The 21,347-nt window shown below is 40.1% G+C and overlaps 1 protein-coding gene across 9 annotated transcripts in view; it reads left to right on the forward strand.

The window, feature by feature from the left end:
- The window catches only part of arvcfb (ARVCF delta catenin family member b), a 240,610-nt gene that overhangs the window by 97,875 nt on the left and 121,388 nt on the right, over nucleotides 1-21,347 (forward strand). The window contains exon 1 of one of the 9 annotated variants that reach the window (XM_086030450.1): nucleotides 10,314-10,552. The exons of the other annotated variants lie outside the window; for them this stretch is intronic. Within the exon in view, the coding sequence (XP_085886576.1) occupies nucleotides 10,532-10,552 (21 nt within the window). The 5' untranslated portion in view covers nucleotides 10,314-10,531. Of the gene's footprint in view, nucleotides 1-10,313; nucleotides 10,553-21,347 lie in introns of those variants that run through there. 9 annotated transcript variants of the gene reach the window in all.

The following is a 21,347-nucleotide window of genomic DNA, read 5'->3' on the forward strand; positions in this document are numbered from 1 at the left end:
ATCTGTGATGTCATTTTGAGTCAACAGAAGTGACAAATGGCCAGACCTGAGATTCCTAAAAGCGGGTGGATTTTGCTGCTTAACTCATATTCCAGAAACGCAATATTAATCAGAATGCCTTGTCTCAACAAGTGGGCCTGCACAGAACATATTCCGGAAAAAAATACGTTTGGGTTGACTTTCCTTAAAATGTCGAAAACAGAGCACATGCATGTGTTTGGATTGTTTTCGTCTAATCTTGTGCTTGTATCTCAGCACCATGAAAACAGTAAAGAACCAAATTGTTATTACCTTTTTTGTGTAGACTTCCAACAAAGTGTCGGCTTTGTCCAACAGAGTCACATTACTTAAAAACATGCATTTGTACGTTTGTATAAACTCGTACATATGCAGAACATGGGTATTCAAAAAAATTACCCGTAAATGTAAAAGTTTAATATCAGCTGAGATGGCCCATGAATCACACCGGTTGAAGGTTATAAAAGGTGAAAGACCGTTCTGTGTCTCAGTTTGGCACACATATAGAGATTAAAGGGTTTTTTTGTTTGTTAATCTTTTGTTTCATTTTTTTTTTTTACCATGTGTTAGGCATATTTCTCTATTTTACACAGATATGGAGAAAGAATGGCTAGAAATGGAAATGCCTTTTATATTAGGTAATCCTTTTCTATTCCGCTACGGTGGACTTCCAACCTTCAGCCTTCAAGTCAGCCCACTAGAGGACTTAATGTCTTCCTTAGTCCAAGTCCCTGCTATTTGATCGCAATCCAATAAAGCATTAAGTTCACTAAAAGCACTAAGAAGGGTATCTGGAAGCTGCTCCAATTTTCTTCACTTCAAATCCTCCTTACATATGAACCGACAGTGTCAGTGGCTCAAATTTCTGCCGACAGATACTTGAGGAAGACCAAGGTAGTCCAAACATACTTTTAACCTCGGTTCTTTGATACAGAATGTAAACTGTTGCCCATGTGTTTACAATAAAGTCCCTCTTCTTCATGAGACCCCAGTGCCCTCTGAAATGTGACCTGACCTAGTGTCCAGCAGGATAACCAAACAAGGTTTGGGGCTGACCCCATTTAACATAAAAAAAAAAAAAACTAATTGAAAACATTCTTCTAGCTTTTTATAGGTCTGGACGTGTTCTACAAAGCCTTTTTTTTAACAAGCTGCGTGAGTTCAATAAATTCATTTTACATTTTGACCAAAGGCATTTAAATCATTGTCTACCTTGTCTTGTTTTTGTGCTCCAATTGTGCAGTTGTTCCGTCGATTTTTCAATGAAAATGACACATTTATTGCTGCTATTTTGGATCTTTACAGAAGTTAACTGTCCATTCGTCTGCCGAATTTTCCCTGGCAATAATTAAAAACTACAATGGCACATTTGAGATTATGTTCAGTCTTGGGCTGTTAAATTTGCACACCCACATGGGAAGACTCAGGTTTTTCAAACCGCAGTTGAAAATGTGTCATAAGGAGTCTGAAAGGTTCCCCTAGGGCTCACAAAATACCAGAGAATTAGTCAACTGGTTACTGTCTACTTCCACACTCAGCTGGAAAATGTATCTGAACTTAGGATGCACATTTTTGGTGTTTGCTATTTTTGGTGTTTGCTATTTTTTTGTACACAGTACATTTTGTTGTTATGTACTCTTAGTTTAGAGATTTTGATCCATTGTGAAGATTTACTCTCACTCTAATTTTGTACTCCAAAATGTTTAAATGCAACTCAATGAGAGGAAATTAGATGTGATTTAGCAAAATTACTCTACCAATTTTACTGTATTATCTGCGATTGGCTGGCAACCAGTTCAGGATGTACCCAACCTATTGCTGTTACTCATTATTTGCTCAATAAAGTAACTGAGTTAGTAATTGAATTACTCTGTAATAAATGTAATTAGTTACCGGGCAAAAAGTAATTATTCTCACTACAACAGCTGCGAGAGCATCACAGTGGGCATGGAAAGTATTTTCAGACTCCTTGAAATGTTTCACTTTTTGTGTCATTGCAGCCATTTGCCAAAATTAAAAAAAGTTCATTTTATTTCTCATTAATGTACACTCAGCACCCCATCTTGACAGTATTCACACCTTCATACTGTATGTAACTCACATGCTGTCCATTTATTCTGATCCTCCTTGAGATGGTTTTGCTCTTTTATTGGAGTCGAGCTGTATTTAATTAAACAGATTGAACTTGATTAGGAAAGACACACACCTGTCTATATAAGACTTTATAGCTCACAGTACATGTCACAGAAAATGAGAATCATGAGGTCAATCAGAGACAGAATTGTGGCAGGGCAAAGATCTGGCCAAGGTTACAAAATAATTTCTGCAGTACTCACCTGGCCATCCAGCAAAACGGAGCAATCGTGGGAGAAGAGAGAGCCTTGCTGAGAGAGGTAGCACGTCATTGCGGCAATGCCGCGCACAGCTTTCCTTAATGCAATACACACGTGTTGTTTTAAAAATGTGTTGCAGTTTCACTCCAAGTCGGTTATCGTCGCTGTGGCTCATATTGACGAGGACAATGCTGAACGGAACTTCCAATTCCGGTCGGCGTTTTTACCGTCGAGCAACGTTGAAAACGACAGCGAAAAAAATGGATATCGTGCCTGCGAAAACAAAGGGACCTAGATGACTAGACGATGCATTTAATTGTATTGCGAAAACGATCTGGAAGGTAGCGGCGAAGGTGTTACGTGCGTGTGTAGGCTTCTTTGCACACCCTGACCTAAACCTGATTGAACATCTCGGAAGAGACCTGAAAATGGCTGTCCACCACCGTTCACCATCCAAGCTGACAGAACTGGAAATGATCTGCAAGGAAGAATGGCAGAGGATCCCCAAATCCAGGTGTGAAAAACTTGTCGCACCATTCCCAAGAAGACTCATGGCTGTACTAGCTCAAAAGGTGGCGTCAGGATCTGAAAACTTACTTCCTTTTTTGATAAATTTGCAAAAAAACCTTCATTTCAGATTTTTTTTTCTGTCAAGATGGGGTGCTGAGTGTACATTAATGAGAATTCAAATGAACTTTTTGCATTTTGGCAAATGTCTGCAATGACACAGAAAGTGAAAAATTTCAAGGGGTCTGAATACTTTCTATACCCACTGTATATAGATAAAGACCTATTGCATTGTATTGTATTGTACTCTAAAAAGTGGTTTGTATAAAAACATTTTGATTTGTTTTTTAAGCAGTTTTCTAAAGACCAAGAGTAGAATAGCTAAGTAATTTTACATAAACTTCAGTATTTATGCACTTAAACTGACAACGGGAGGTTTATCCTGCACTTCAAGTAGTATCTTTTTCTAAACAAAAGTAAACATTTCAACAACATCAATACATGTTTTTTCAATAAATAAATTGAACTCTCAATACAGTGGTCCCTCGCTATATTGTGGTTCACCTTTCGCGGACTCACTACATTGCAGATTTTTTTACAGCGCTATTTTGTATGCTGTTTTTTACAGTTCACGAACCCATATTGACTGCCTGAATTTTTTACAGTGCAATTCAGCATGCTGTTTTTTTTTTGTTTTTTTTTACCAGAGCTGGACATTTGACTAGAAATTGAGCGTCCGTTATTTGTCATCTATCTGCAGCGTGGGTTCCCGTCCGTCATTCGCCTTTTCTTCGGTGGGGTTTGGGGGACGTAATAGCCGCGTATAGGCCGGTCCGCCTCTGACTTTAAACAGGCTTCCGTCAGCGATTCTGACTGAAAACTTTACAACCCCCCGACCCCCACACACACATTGTTTTCTGCGTTACGATTGGCTAAGGTATACTATAGACCAATTTTAATATTTCATCCATGCCATATCTCGCACAGCATGCGTTCGGCTTACTAAATTGAATTTTGTGAGGGAGAAGAGGAAGAAGAGGGCACAAGTGTCAATAAAGATAGGAGAATGAATTTACACTTGATCGCTTGGCAACCATTGTGAGAATGGCCAATGAGGTTCGGCGAGCTGTGCAAGAAGGGGACCCTTTCAAGTTTAATTTCATTTTCAAGAGAGAAAAAAAAAGGCAACAATGATTTTCTCTACAAAAAGGAGAGTAGAAAAAAACGCTACAGCGGAGCAGCTTCAGGACAGAGGGACAGTCAGAGGAGGCGTCTGATATGCGTGAGTCACAATTGATAATTTCTTATGTTTCTGACCTAATGTGTTGTTCATTAAAAGTACATTAACTATTTGTCATCATTATTTGTATGAAAATGTTTACAGATATAGTTCTTAAACAGATGTTTGGGCCTTTTTCCTGTTGTGATCATTTATTAACAATCTTCATGGGTCAGTGAGACCAGCTCTAATGTTTAATCATCAAAATAATATCACATAAAGCAATGTTCTTAATATTTAAGAAACAAAAATAAGATAAAAGCGGACAAACTCGAATATTTTTTTTTCCCTCCCTTGATTGTCTAAACGGGTCAAATTAACCCACAACATAACAGGACTGTTAAAAAAAAGGTTTTGACCTTTGTTTTGTTATAAAATAATATTAACACTATTAATCATTAGTACAATGATAATTAGTAAAACAATAATAATAATATTAAAACCCGTTGCGATTCCTAATGCCATTAGTTTAAACAGTGTTCTTACCAACACGGCAAATTACAGCATTTTAGTTGATCTTTCAGATCTGTTTGGACATGAAATGCTTCCAATTAAAGAACCTGGTGCACTAAAATGTTTTAAACGCACGCAGAGTCTTACACTTGACTGAAGTGACTATATGAGGTCTGGCATTGCCTTTGGCTGAGACAGACTACAAAGCCGGACATACTGAACACCACACAGCCTGCAATTTCTCCTATTTCACATCACACACAAACACAGTCTTAAATCGTTTTTTTCATGGAGCCAGAAGGCGTTTATATGTTGGAGCATTTCAGAGAGGCTGAGGTAAAAGAATTTGGACTTAGCATGTGAAATGTCTCGTTTTGCAGAGGGGGACAGTAATGGTGTAGGAATGTGTGAAAAAGCGGGAACTTATCTGACTTGCCTCTTTTGCCAAGCATTTCGTTTAAACTTCATCCTTCTTGAATGTATTAAAGCTGACACACCAACCATATGTTCTCTGTGTGCTTTAAAATAGGTGATAAATGGAGGAATATAATTCATTTGACCAGAATATGTTTCCCCAGTTATAAATCAGTGTTCAAGTGATCAGTTTGTGGGTCCTCACAATTCTGGCAAATAGCATGATTTAAGATCGTTGATTTAAAATGACATACTGTAGGCTTCTGTAATGCCAATATAGTTATTGCTAAAATGTGTCTTAATGGTGCTGAGATGCCATCAGAAAGTACCACATGATAAGTATAAGTAATGAAAGCAGGACTTTAAATCACACATTTAACAATTTTGGAACACATTATCTGAAATGTTATTATTGTAACAAGAAATGTCTCAACCATTTTTTTTGCAACTGAGTCAGAGTCACTTGAATTTGAGTATCTGACCATACCAAATGGGCTTTAAAAGTTGTACCTTTAAAAAGACGACAAGGATTTTTTTTAGAAACCCAGCAATCTGCGTGTATGCGTGTGTGTGTGTTTTTAACTGCCTCTCATCTTTTTCTTGCCACCACACAAACCCAAAACGTTATATGTTGTAATACAAAGTATAAAACTATAAGCTATTGCTGTTCCATTTGGCAATATCTTTGTACCTCAGGATTGTTGTGTTGCTTTGTGATTGTTTAAAAATGAAGATAATTTCAAAATCCATTATATCCAAAATACCGATCAGCTCAAAATCAGAAACTGGTTGTGATCATATGATTGGGATAACCCTAGCTGTAAGCATTACTACCACTACACCCTGCAATTGACACCCAAAAAAAGTATATAAAGTAATATGCTGAGCTACTAATAATTTGGGGTGTTTATCTTTGAGGAACAAATGTTATTTTAATAACTGATATATAGCATGGAATTTACACATGCTTCCAGTCCTCAGAGGGTGAGGCTTATGACACTGCCCTGTGATTGACTGACAAGCGTTCCAGGGTGTACCACGCCTTGCTCCCAAAGTCCTCATGGCTCCAGTTGACCCTGAACAGGATACACAGTAGAAAATGAATGAATACTTATGATTAGTTGTGCAACGGCTCACATAAGTCACGGTTTGGATCAGTCACGGATTTTGAGTCACGGATCGGATCGTTTTTCGGATCAGAAAAAAAAAAGATGAATAGAAAATAATTTCAACTGTGTTCATTTATTTTATAAAACGCTTATAAAACTAGAATATCAAATACAAATCCGATAAGGCAAGCCGAAACGTCAAAAACTGAAGTGAAGTTAGCCATTACGCCACCACACGGGCCAACTTCAAAGTAAAAGTTTACTAAGGCTATTGCATTGGCATCCATGACTCGATGTGTTATATGATAAGATTTATGTTGAAGTTAGCCTTTACGGAGGTGATGTGTTCGTTGAGTATGTTTGCAGCGTCCTTGATATGTCTGTCTAAACGATGGTATTACAGTGAATGCGGACTAATGACGTTGCCTTAATGTGAACGTGTACATTTTTTTTCACCAACCATTCCGCAGATCGTGCCCGGCCCAAACCGTGGTCCTTGATCCGTATGGATTACGGATCAAAGATGGCCCCCAGGACAGCGCTGACATCGGTCAATGACAGAAGGACTGAACATTTAGACATGCAACGTCAATGGATTGAAAAAAAAAAAAACACACAGGGCCCCCACTAACTGTCACGTCCTCGTTTGTTAAGGCCGAGACACGGCCAATATCGATGCATATCAATGACACATGTAACCTGAAACCCAGAGATGGGAACTTGACACTTTTTTGCCAGTCTGTCCTCTGTCCGCGACCTGGGTACCCTTCCGTCATCCTCCCTCCATCCTTATTCATAAAAACAATCGTCCTCCGACCCAGTCCGTCCTCGTCCATTTAAAGTGCGTCCTTACATTCAGTCAGTCCGATCTGATCGGTAGGTACTTAATCCGGTTAGGGACAAATAGAGGGACAGATGAAAACCCACTTCTGTCTTAGCCTAGTCCGTCCTTTTTAAAAGACTTCTCAGCCTCTGTCCTTCCACACAATGGGCATCCGCCCGGGAAGGACGGAAGGACGGACCGTTCCGTACCTGGGACCTAAGGCCCATCTCTACTGAAATCTCTATAGAAACTGCAGCAACACACTGAAAACCCCCCTAAAAGGGGCCCCGGCTGTCCGTGGCTGGCTTTCTGTGGTACGTCAAACTTGAGGCAAAATTAAGAGAGCGTATCCGACCGTCAAGGCATGCAAAAAGAAAAAAAAAAACATGATGATGAAGAAAAAAGAAAATGGGAAAGTGGTACGTTCAAATGTGTATCATCTGACATTAAAAATGAAGAAAAAACATGACATACGACACATCGTATATTCAAATAAAATGACAAACTGAATAATATGAACTTCAGCTCCTCCTTAGACAACCAATATTATGCCATTCTTAATATTCAATAAAATAAAAAAACATAACTAAATGCAAATTAAAAAATAATTTAATAATAATTTACAAACAAATTTAAATATTTTTTCATGAATCTCACTGGGTGAGCATTCTGTCAATCTGGGTAGGCCTGTGCACACCCAGGCCAACATGGCTCCGCCCCTGAGTGCATTGTGTCTCCTCTTGGCTCTTTCCGTCTGTGTTGCCTCAGGTGCTTTTCAGCATTAAAGTCGATTAAAAAAACGACTTGAGGTCAACCATGTGTCAAGAGAGGCTCACATAGATCTCAATAGAACATTCACGGGACTGGCACTGATCTCAATAGAATAGACAATTACTGCGTTTCCACAAGCCAAGGCCCACAAACAAAAGTCTTCAAAACAAATTCCACCAGGACGTGGCTGTGAATATTATATATATATATATATATATATATATATATATTTTTTTTTTTTTACTGTTTAATTTTTTGTTTGATTGTTCTTATCATTCAAAAAAACGTTGCATATTTCAATTGTGTTTGTTATGTTATATTGTATTTAAAGTTTTCTTACATGATTGTGCGCTTCTGTTATTTAAAATAAAAGTTGATCTTGGTGTTTTTGGGCTGGGAGGGCCCCCATGGTCTTGCCCAGGGCCCCAAAGGTGACAAGAAACTCTTGCCCAGGGCCCCAAAGGTGACAAGAAACTCCCCTGCTACCAACGCATTTTAGAGCCCATAGAAAACACATCAAAACATATGGTTGACATCGATTGTGGTATTTTTACATACATACACAAGATAGAGGTGTTGCCTGTTAGGCCATTTCGCCCTTTTAACTCATCCACCTGCCAATGTTTGAATTCACACTGCTCCAGAAATACGTTTCAGCTTGTTATTTTTTTTTTTTGTTTTATGTGTTTTCCACAGTCCTTAATAGGTTTTGAATGAGTTACTAAACTTAATCAAAGGTTAAATTACTTAATCAAATCATTCAAAGATATTGAAACAAATGCATTAATGCCACTGTTTGGATATATGTTTTGGCCAGTAAGTAAATCTAAATGCAGTGGTGCATGGTGGGCCAGCTCTTTCATTAGGAACAATTGAATCCACAACACTAGGGAGATGAAACAGCACTGCCAGGCTAGTGGAATGCTAAACCTCAGGCATTTCCCCTCTGCTTGGGATTTCTCCTTTCTCTGTTTATTTTAAGTCCAGCCAACCCTTTCGGTCTCTCTTGACTATCCAAACGTCTCTCAAAAGTTTTCAGTTAAGCTTTCATTGATGTTATTAGATTAACATTCCACCGTAGTCCTGGACACAGTACTTGATATTGGAGTGTGAATTATTTCACATACATCACACCCCCCTCCCTTACTTCCAGAGCAGTGAGGGGAACAGGACAAAGAGGTAGAGAAAAGAAGCCACCAGTGTCCATGTGTATGTAGTGTTTAGAAATTTGCAGGGTACGGGCTTGCCTTTGCCTCAATGGGGGCAACTTTTGTTTTGTGTCCGAGACCCCCTCCTTTTACTCTTTTTCTCTTCGCCTCACTCTCTATGCCGAAAAGGGGGAGGGGTCTTTAGGGTGAGAGACAGACACAGCTGGGGTGTATAGAAGGTGCTAGTCCCACCGCACCAAGGTGCCAGAGATAGACCCAAAGAAGAACTATGAGAGAGAGAGAGAGTGAGAGAGAGAGAGAGAGAGAGAGAGAGAGAGAGAGAGAGAGAGAAAGAGGAGAGAGAGAGAGAGAGAGAGAGAGAGAGAGAGAGAGAGAGAGAGACAGAGAGACTGCCTGACTGACTAATGACCCACCTTTCTCCCCTCCTCTCCGCTGGCCCCCGGTGTTTTTTTCTTTTTCTCTAGATAACTTACAGTGTATACCGTATATTGAGTGCCTTATGTGCACACACAATTTAGCCCCAGTCGCCATTAACTTGGATTTATTGGAGAGTAAGATCTCTCAGGTGTATATTTCTCTTTCCTTCTATATTCTCTCCTTTCCATATTCTGTACTATACATCTTAGCAAAGGAGTCTGTCTTCTACGAACAGTTGTCATTTCCAATAAATACAGTTGAACAGATACTGCATCTAGTGTAATTTCAAAGTAAAAGTAATACTAGTTTATGTAGTTTGTGTATACTGTATATATATATATATGTATATATATATATATATATATATATATATATATATATATATATATATATATATATATATATATATATATATATATACAGAGAGAGAGAGAGAGAGAGAGAGATAGAGAGAGAGAGACAGACAGACACGCCCAAAAAGAGATGACTTAATAAAAAAATGTTCGAATAAAAAAACTGAGCTAATGTTGTCAGACTGCTACAAAGGCTGTGAGAAAAATATTTCTTAGAGAGGAAGTAAACTCGTAAAAACGTTTTTTTTTTGTTTTTTTTTCAAGAATATGTTCTATGCAGGCCCACTAGCTCAAACAAGGCATTCTGATTAATATTAGTTTGTGGAACATGAGTTAAGCAGCAAATTCCACATGTTTTTAGAATGCCGTGTTTCGACTAGTGGACCTGCATAGAACATATTCTAAAAAAATGTTTGGGTTGACTTCTGCTTTAAAGAAAGCAATATTCACATTTGTTTGATACAGTCATGTTAATTTAACATATGTCATTCATCTACATCATGTATTGTGTTCTGTTCCATTACATTTTAGCTCCGCGGTCCATAAAGTTTGATGTGAGGAGTTGTGTTTGGATGAAGACAGAGCAGAACTGCATGAACAGCAGTCCTGATCTTAATTTGAAAGGCTCCACGACACTTCCGGTATGTGTCTCGCTAATGTAGTTGAACTTGACGCGACTGATCGAGGATGGCTGACCGCTTCTGAGCAGCTACCTCTGCGCGCTCGGAGGCAAAACTCTACGTAAATACACGAGGATAACTGAAGGGCACAAGCGGAGGAGAGGAGGGAAAGTCAGAACTTTTCTGATTGTTGGAAATAGCCGCCAGACATTCAAATCCCACAGAGGGTTTTCCATTTTGAGGAGCGAAAGAGGAAATTTGGACCATGCCTGCCGAAGTGAAACAGGTTCGTATTGATGCCTGTTCTGACTCTCATCGCGAGCTTCTCTCTCTTTTTCACTTTGCCCTCGAGCGATAATGATTCATATGGCTTGCACAGTTTTCTTCAAGCGGTATCGGTCTCTGTTCTGTTTAATTGCTGGTTTGGGAGAGGTCATTTAGGACTACAGTACGTCTACGTGCATTGATTGACGTGTCCCGCCCCCTTACACACGATGGCATCAGGTGAACAAGGCGTTTCAGTAAACATCATCTAAACTACGAGAATCTTAATGTAGCGCTTTTGTATGGGCGCTTGTACGTTTGCAGGACCTTGACTTGTGGTCCCCATGTAGGAACAGTCATGGGAAGCCTTAGAGAAGACATTCGCTGTTGTGTGGTCATGGGGCAACCTGAAAGTTTGTCCATGGACCGTCTGCAAGACTCATGACTGAATTCAGGACAGATTTATAGCATGGGCTGTACTGACAATTGTGTGAAAGGCATGACTTTAAACTCTTTTGTCTTTTTCTTGCATAGATACCAATGGAATGTGCTTTTGTTAGTACTTGTGAGCATTTGTGTGTACCAGGGCATGATGTGCATACATTATTGGAGATGCTGGCTGAGTTTGAAGAGCCTCTTCCCGTCAAGCTTTGCAACTCTCTCATGATAGAAAGATACATAAAAAAAGACATAAAGTGAAGGATTGAATAAGGCCAACATCTTATACGCCAGTGTTTGGTTAGAAAAAAAACTTGCCATCATATGTTAAGAGTTTCCCCGCGTAAATAAATGTAATACGTAGTTAAAACAATGGATGCTTTTTGTCTTCCATCAGTCACCTTTTATTTTCCCATCCCTTTGGCTGTGATAACCGTGAAAGGTTCTAAGTGTTATGCAAGTGCTGATGGATTTAAACCAGGCTCGTTACTCAAGGGTCACCACTTGTTGGCCTCCTATCTTGGATGTATGCGTGCTGGAATGCATGTCAATGACCCAAGAATACGTCCTTGCCATGTTTTTCCTAAAATGGCTCGGAGAGGTTAAGGAATGACCTTGCATCCATGACCTTAGCAGCGCCAAGATGGTTGGCATACTTTAGGCGAGGCCGGCGTCATGGCGTGACCTTTTCAACTTAGCTGGAGTTTCCTCAGTTGGGAGCACCTGCTTCCTAGTCATGCTTAAGCCATCATTTGGTTGTTTATTATTGATTGTGGAGGAAAAACGTCAAGGAAATACGAGTTTCAATTCAAACTCCTCACAGCTGTCATTTGAAACTTTTGGCAAGCACTTTACCTTTTGTTCCCAAAATAACTTGTTAACTTGATGTTGTTGTTGTGAGTAGCTTTCTTACAAATGACTAATTTTGAAAAAAACCCAACTTGTGTTAACATTGCTGAATAGAAAACAAAAATTCAATACAGGAAGTTGGTCATTATCAAATCTTTGCTCTTATTAGTTTTGGACCTTAGAAGAGCCCATTGGAGATTGCAAATGTTATATTGTCAGCTTCTTACTATAATCATTCAATATAATCATCAAGTCATATTTTGAGAGAGGTTTTTTTTCTGCCTTAAACATCTCCTCATGATGCTGGCCATCTCCGCTACAATTGGCTACATACTTAGATAAACTGAACATTTATTCCTACCCCTGAAATGAACTTATTAATAAATACAATCTAATCAGATTTTGGTTCTGGGTTTTTTTTTTTCTGAAAAAAAAAAACCCAAAAAGAAAAATCTGAAAAAATTAATTAGGCCATTATTTTAAGAGGGTGACTTAATAAGGTTGTTGTTTTTCTACAGCTCAAAGTCACTTTTTAGACTCACTATTATTGCTGGAGATGAGACAAGAGCTTGCCTGCAGAGTATTACTGTAAATGAGCTTTTTGCCCAATTATTATTGCTGCATAGCCACCCAATTAGTGGGGAAAACTACAGCAGACCATATCAGAGTTTGAAACCTGTACGCCAGTAGTGTGTCGTGCCCTAGGCCTCTAACGTCAGCTGCTGCGGCTGTAGCATCTTCTCATCATGAAAAATACAAAAACAGATATGTCACGGAGAAGAAATAAAAACATTATGAATAATCCAGTGGTTGCCATCCTTCCAAGGTCTATCAAAAGCCAGACGGCACTCTTCCTCTTCAGCAAGGAGGAACCAATTGAATAGCAAAATAATTCATGGTGATCCAGCCAAAGACGAAAGGAGGGTTTGTGTTCAGTCTGCCAGTTTCCTGACAGCTTGTGGGGCTTTCTGCTACACAGTTTGCATGCTGTTTTCCCACTTACAGAAAAATCAAAAAGTTCTATACATTTTTCATTGGCAGTGTTTTGGTGTGATGGCTCAACCTTCACTCCTCCTTTTTTCCTTCCTTTCCTCAGGCTCGCCCTTTGTGGATCAGTGGATCAATATTTGAAGACATGTAGAGCATGAAAAATGGCTTTGTTTCGGAGTCATGCAAGAATAATGACTCTGACTGGTAGCATATGAGCACATACTATCCAAGGAGAGTGCGTCAATGGTGGGGGGAGTGAGTGCTGGGCTTGTGTTTTGAAGGTGAGCGGGTCTTGAAGGGGACATGATCATGTGGTGGTGGGTCAGAGCAGATGGCCTCCCCATCATGCAGCATGTCCATACCGACCATGTTTGCCATGAGACCGGTGCTTGTTCCTGTTGTATGACGAATTATATTACATTATGTACTATGCTTTCCTAAACATGTTGTTAAACACACAGTTGTCACTTAATCAACTTGGTACCACCTCAGGACCAGGCATTTTCATATTGAATGCAATGATAAGCATGTTTTTTTTTTTTTTTTTTTTATGAAATATGTTTCAAGGATAAAATAGAAGCAATCCATAAATGACATTTTAGTTCTAGGTATTATGTTTAAAACAGTTTCATCACTACCCAGTCGTAATTTAGTTTGTGACACAGACTAATTCTGTTTACTCTCGTCTCAATTAATTATCAAATGTTTATGTAGTCAATTGCCTCTATCCAATGAAAAACACTTATTTTCCAGATATGTTATACTGTATATTTCTTTTTGATTAAATAACAAATCTTTTTTTTTCTGGTGTTGGGGGGTGTTAACCCATTTAGGCCTGGAGCACATTACCATATTTCTACCACTAGAGCCGGGACAGCGTATACAGTGATCCCTCATTTATCGCGGTTAAAGTTTTATTTTGGGGGGATTTACGCCTCTGTTACGCCGTTGCGAACCCCCCGACATGGTTCCCACCCTTCTAAATACTTGTTATACAGCAAATTAAATTAGAAAAATGCTAAATTAAGAATAAATACCGCTGCAGGCTGTGAGAGGAACGTGAGCAGACGATTACGACGTAACGTGAGCTAAAAACTATGTTAAATTTTACATTTTTATCGTAAAATTGACTTACCAAACAATTACGAACGGCTTCTGTGTGAAAATAGTCATGTATAAAAATGAATCCTACCTGGTACAACCAGCTGCGTCTCAATAGCTTCCCATAATTTGCCCAGCATCACTCGATATTTGACGGTGATGTAGAAAGGTTTTTTTTGGGTTTTTTTGCGCTCTTCTGTCCAGCCAGCCATTGTGTCCATAGAGGAGATGTTCTTGAGGAATAGTTTCAATTTTCACCGTTTGTCCGCATTCGTCTCTTCTGTGCACTGATTCGCGAGCATCTAGGCCTTAACACCCAACGGCTGTGCCTTTACGATGTTCCACGCTACACCAAACAGACAGCGTGTACCGACTTTCCGACAGCGGATGTCGAATTGGTGTGTAGAGGTCTTTAAAGGGCGATTCTAATGTCGGCCATAGGTTTTGGAGAGATGTTGAGCCAGGCGCTTTAGGCCTTAATGAGTTAAAAAAAACAGACACAAATTCTGATCTATATCTATTATTGGACTGCGACAATATTTATCCTTCATCCAGTTGTTTTATACTTTTGAGTATATTTTGATTGATAGATTTTGAGTCAACGTGCTGGCATCAATGAGCTGAAAAATCCACATTTAATATCATGAGTATTGGATAACAATTACTTCTCAGTACCTGTTTTATTTCATCTGTTGGGATTTTCTTATTCGTGTAATGTGATTTTGGGCTGCCATTGCTGCAGTTTAGTTTTGGAAGGCAGTCCTGACTTTGGAATAAATATTTCAAAAGAACACAAGCCCAGACATCTGTGCTCCAAGAGTGTTAAAACGGACAGTAAGAATTATGCACAAATGTTAACTGGCAAGTAATGCACTGTGCTATAGATAGTGCACTGTGTGTCCATGCAATGTATCGCATGAACCCCCCTCAGCTTTTGGGTTTTTTTGTCTGTGGTAGCTGTGGGTCACTAGCAGGTGTTCATTCAACCCCCAGACCGCCCACCCCCCTCTTTTGCACACCCCTCACGCTGTCCTTAGACACTGCTGGCTCCCGTCTCGACTGATGCAGCCTCACGTTCGTTCCTTCACTGTGTGAGCACTGTTGAAGATAATAATTCTCCCTTTCCTTTTATCATCACGTTGATGGAATGAAAGAAATTTGAGGGAGGGGCAATATATAATTTGGAGGCTGAAGGGGATCCTGACACACAGCCATGTTACAAAACAGCATCGAGCAGAGTAGCGGTGCATTGATGAGATGGCAGTCTTGTGATCATGCTTGAGCTGCAGTTTCTCTTTGCATATTCAGAGCCTTTTATTCAACATTTTGTGCAGCTGCTTTCAGTCCACACCACAGTTTGCCTGATAACACCGTCACTTGTCCTGCTCGTTTGTTACAATGCAGGTGAGCATTATTTCAGCAACAGAGAATTCAAATTCAACAAATTGATTTTGTTGAATTTGCTGTAGATGACATATACACACGTGTCAGACCATGCACCCTTCAATACACCCAAGCAAGAAAAGAAAATCAATGTTATCCCAGTGCTATTTGTTCAGTGGCTTTCATAGTTTCCCTGACTGTGTCCAATAAACAGTCCCCATCTTTGCTGCCGGAAGCCAGCAACAAGAATAATGTTTTTCATCAGATGGATAAAAAAAAAAAAAGCGACAGCCTCACAGAAATACGAAGGTGCCCCATCACGCAGTGCTGCAGTTGGACCAGACAATCATTTAACATCGCATAAAGCTGTGCTTGGAGCAGCACTAAAGCAGCATAACTTGTAGTGACAATATTTATTTTATTTATCGTAATAATCTGTCACGCAAATTGTGGTAAGATTACATAATGGCATCAGTTCAGCCTCTTCCTAGATTTTAAGAGAGACAAAAAACTGTTCTTGGATAAAAGATGTGTTCTATTTGAATCTGATTATCATTGATACGTTTCAATAGAAATACAAGATACGGAAAAGATAAATTCAGGCAGTGAAGAAGATTATTATGATCAATGAGTATTTGGCCTTTTATTCTCCCGGAATCTGACTTTTTCATCCATCTAGTCCAATTCCATGTGGCAGTTTTTTAGGTATAACACACAAACCCTGAACCGCGTTTGAACCAATGAACTATAACAGATATTGCGAGCCAGGCCCTCTTGCCCAACGTCAGTGACCTTTGGCCTCATAAATGGTCTGCTGGATGAATACTGTAGAAGAAAGAATCCCTCCCCACACACACAAATACACACTCCAAAATCCATTGAAAGTCTTCCCAGAAAACTATTATAGCCACAAAGGGAAACCAACTCATATTTCCCCCTACCTTTTCACTTCTTCTAGGTGTATGTTATAGAAAGCCCTCCATAACAATTGCAGATTATAACGCAATCATTTAACGGGGTTTCCAAAAGCGAATGTGGCTAAGAACATCAAATCTTTGACGGTGTCTGCAAAAGTCACGATCATACAGTTTTATTTTGCACCTGTAAAGAAAGACTACCTTCAAGTCATTTTAGATCAACTGAAAAAAGTCATACTGTCATGTCATACTGCTTTTTGGCATGCATTGGGAGCATTTATCTATAGTTCCTATACGCTCCACCTCCACCCCATTTTAGTCTGAATTTTGGGACCGCTTAGAGAGGCCCTTCGGGGGAAAGTCTGAGTTTTTATCAAGCTTCCCTCAACCATAAAAAAAAAACCTCTCTACTTCTCCCTTTCTCTTCCTTCCACTGTATGGGGCAGTATATGTAGGGTAATGTCGGGGCCTGGGGAAGAGATGGCTCAAGCCCCACTCGCGTGTTTAGTCTGGAACTTTCTTTGCAAGGATTAGCCCACTTCCTGCCACTGGAAACGGCCGGGATGTCAGGGAGAGCATCGATCTGCCATCATGGCACCATCTGTCTCTGGCTGCCTTTTAGGATTAATTATTCTCACTGACAGGTCTTTCGTTGGGCTCTAATAGAGTTGACCGGCCATTCAGATTACTCTGACATGTGGCAGCGCGAGGACTTGGCATGAGTCACCTTTGCTGTTTTATTTCTCATATGCGAGTCATTACAAAGTAGAACTTGAGACAGTGGTGTGATGGGCAGACCCTGAGAGGTATACGTTTGAATAGCATTATGATTCTGTGCCGTTTTGACCCTTTCCTTGGGGTAAAGATAGCCAGAGTCAAACTGCAATAGGTCTGTTTATTGCTTTCTCAGAGCTCAGTCACAAAGCATGTTGGGGCTTTGCAGTGAGTTCTGGTGTTTATTGACCTGCGGGGCGATTGAAGAACTCTGATGAGGTCCGGCAGCTAATTAGAATGCTGTTCCGAACCTTACAACACACAGCAGTTGCTGTTACTGCTGATGGCTTGGGTCCAGGGAGAAAAATAAAAGGGAGAGCAAAAGAGATAGCATGAAAGTCCAAACCACTGTAAGTTGACCGACTTTGGCTCAACTACAACCCTTGCTACTCGCAGCTTCTGCTGTAGCAGCTGCAGCTGCACACAAACATTATGCTAACCAGAGGCAAGAGTTCAGCCAAAACCAGGAAGAGGACGCCCCCAAAATGGAAAGACGTGTTGCTTGCATTCTTTGTGCTGCTGGCTCTCCGTGCAGACAGCCATTTGTAGACTTTAATGGAGGCATTTAGATGTTCAGTGGTGGCTGTCATATGTCATTACATGGGATGGCACAGTCTTGGTTCTCATCTTCTCTTGATATGCGCTCGACCCATTCCCAGAGGAGCCTCTTGTGAACAATGGAATGATGCGCCTCCTCACACATTCCATGGGCTCTTTTGAGCTATCCAGTGCATCTGCACCACATAAGTGACTGTGGCACACAATGACTGCAGGAGGTTTATATAAAAATAAGTCAAATACCATCTTGTCCCGTCACACCGTCCCATTTTAATTTGTTTGGAATTTGTAATGAGTTGTGAAGAGTGTCAACCCGATCCTCAAAAATAGAGGGACAAGTGCTAGCCATCTGTTGAAGATGTTGTACTTAAAATTCTTTTGGTCGGATAATGGATTTAAAATCCCAAGTTTCGCTTTTAAGATCTTTGTACCCTGCTGCTTCAGCCAAACAAGCTTTTATTTTGGTAATAGGACATTGTAGCAGTGTCCGCATTTAGTAATACTATAGTGTCCCCTTGAAAAGTTCTGAAAAGACTGGGTTAGGAATCCATTTCAGGTCGCAAGTGGCCAGTATACTTCAAACACAGAACAAAATTTCACTGAACAATGAAAATAAATATTTGCAAAATAACTGCCTGAATATTTATTTTACCTGGTTAATGGAACTTCTGCCTGAAACTTTACACATATGCAGCGTCTGCAAATCAGGGCTTGGAAGTCATTTTCATCTTTACGCAGGACTGTAAACTGCCGTCTTTTTAAGAAAAATCGTTTTTTGTGTGTATGTTAGTGTCCATATTACATTATAATTGCGACCTCGGTCTCTTTTCTTGTTTGAACATAATTGCGCCCCTAAAGTGACCTGCATACGCAGAAGAAGAGACGTCACCCACAACGTTGAGTTTACGGAAGTAAATGTGGTGTAGCATGTTGGGCATTTCGACGGTGGATCGATTTGGCAGGAGGTAGTAGTCAATCGGACACTTCTAATTTATTTTATGCAGAGACGCAACATAAAGGTGAATTTACCACATGCGGCTCCAGAGCCGCGGGTTGCCGACTGCTGCGCTACTGGATTGTTTCACAAATACAGATTAATAGTGTGACCCTTACAAATTCATGGAGAGTCTTGATTTTACTCTCTAGTTGGTCAGTATCCATAGAATAATAGTGCACTGAATCCTTAAAGTTTTCTTAGTTATAAACATGGTTGTCGAGACGAACCTTCCTGTGTTCCTAAATTCTTGTTAACATACTCTTGTACAGCTAGGAGAGGCTTAACCCAATTAAAACTGTCTTTTGTCTTTTTTTGCAGTTTTTACTATGTCCCTTCTTAATACAACTGTGTGTGTGCATGTGTGCGTGTGTGTTATGAAAATCCAGACTGAGAAGGTCCTTCTTCTAGCTCAGTTTTCATCAGCAAGGCTTAAATTGCTTTTGCTGGTAATGATAAGTTAGTGCTTAACCACCAGAGCTGGGCATCGTCTAACCGCCACTGCGTTCTGTCCTGCATATTTAATCGACCACACGGTCCCGGTCCATCCCTCGTCGGCGACAGCCAATCGACGTCGAGAACGTAATCTTCACGTCACACGCACGAGCAGACACGCCGCCAAACAAAGAAAAAATATCAAACGAAAACAACAGACACACACACACACACACGCACAGCATGGTGATTGGTGGAATATAAACAATATGGGGCACATGCCATTGTGTCTGTGGGACTGTAAGGTACACAACACTGTTTTATATATTATTTTTTCCTTACTCCTGCCGCGTGTCAGGAGTGCGGCACCTGCGTGTGACCTGGTACAGGTTAAGTCCGTTCTCGACGTCGTTTGGCTGACTCGGACCGACTGGGACCATATAAAACATGCAGGAATGGTGGTCCTCGAGGACCAGAGTTTGACACCTGTGCTTTAAACTGACTCGAATTGGAATTAGCAAAAAATGCACATTGGCAAGCCACAGCGCTTCTGGGAAAATGTCCCTTGGACAGATGAACCAAAACTGGAAGTTTTGGCAAGCCACACAAGCCCTAGTTACACATGCAAAAATGAAGCCTCCAAAGAAAAGTACACGGTCTTCCTGTGAAACACGGAGGAGGCTGTTTTATGTTCTGGGCTGCTTTGTGACGTCCAGCACAGGGCTCTTGAATCAGCGCAAGGCACAATGATGATGCTCTGTAGAGTAGACGATCAAGGCTATCAACTGTACGTCATGGGTCTTCCAACAGGATGACGACCCAAAACTCACATCTTAAAACACAGAATAATAGCAACGATCAAAGCAGTACTGACCTTCTATGTGCCATAATCTAAATCCTTTTGAACAACTTTTATAGGGTTCTGGAAGATAAAGTCAGAGAAGACTTGTTTGCCCACAAGGAGTTGGACAAAATGTATATTGACACTTGCACAAGTCTCATGGAGAGTGACAGATGTTTGATTGCTGTGATTACCCCAAATGGTTGTGCAGTAAAATGTCATTGTAAAAAAAAAAGTTGCACCACAAAAAAACAGTTCCGGATTTTTTTTTTTTTTTTTAGTTTCTGTCTATTATTTCTTATTTTGCTTATTTATATTACCTAGTTATTTCCATGACCGTTGTTTTTTCCCCCTCAACAGAAAGTTAGCAACAATTTTTTTAGGCCTTTTGAAAACTAAGTTGTTGCTATTTTCACTCCCATGGTTGGTGATGTTTCTTGATTTATTATTAGTTTTAACGATTCCATATTGTGAAAGTAATAGGTTTAATCTTTGTATTTCGGTTGTGGTACAGATTTACCATTGATAAATAGTGTAAATGTGTTTGCAATGTGCTGTGTTAGCAAAGACAAATCCCTCGCATATTCTAAAGAGTGCACAGCATTTGTTTCTCTGAAATATGTTCATTGCAGCCTAGACTGGGATTTGGATATTATATCAGAGGGACGGCCTTCAAAGGGAAAGCTATTTTGTCCTTTGCCACATTGTGATGTGAAAATTACTGTGGGTCTGTGCCCAGAGAGTGATCTGGAACAACAATGCCAAAGCATAATCAGAAGTTTACAGGTATCAGGATTGGCATGATGTCTGCAGCCCTTCCGACTGTGGACTGTCGCTGCCACAAGCGACTCCTGTGTTGCCTTGTACTCTATCGAGTCTTCTGTTCATCAAGCTAATTTACTTTCCTTATGAACTCTCCTGCCTCTCCACTTCAGCTTGTCTTCAGTGCTTGGATACTCCCCCACCTCGTTTGAATTCATCAAACGGTGGCTCTGCCACCGTATCACTCAGTGGATCGATCGATTATTTCAAAGTGAGTCGTACCTCATGTAAATGCAGTGTGTGGATGTGCGCAGTATGCCTAGCTGATTATGTATACATATTTTCTATTGTTGGAATTGAGTAGTCGGACTGAATAATTTTATTGTGTGATTCTTTTTTTTTTCCAATTTTGCCAGGGGCCGAACAGCAGTTTTGTGCAAGTGGGTTTCTGAATGCGTCAAAATAACTTTGATACCGCAGCTTCCACAGAGTGTGAGAAAGGAAGGGAAAGAAAAATATGAATGCCATTAGTGAAGCATCACGCTAAATAAACACATCTGTGTTCCTTATGGACATGAAAATGAAAGATTTATATCCATGCTTACTGGATTTACCACTCCCTTAGCGAGTTGTTCAGGAATATACTCCAACTGTGCATGACTGTATGTAAAATTTGAATGTTTGTTCCTGATTACTTTTCTGTGATATATTGTGCTGTGCAGTTGCTCCAGTTTATTGAAGTGACATGTTTGGAATGTGAGTCAGGATCTAGACC

Source organism: Filicampus tigris, chromosome 5 (assembly GCF_054856515.1).
Source record: "Filicampus tigris isolate MCC_2025a chromosome 5, RoL_Ftig_1.0, whole genome shotgun sequence".
NCBI lineage: Eukaryota > Metazoa > Chordata > Actinopteri > Syngnathiformes > Syngnathidae > Filicampus > Filicampus tigris.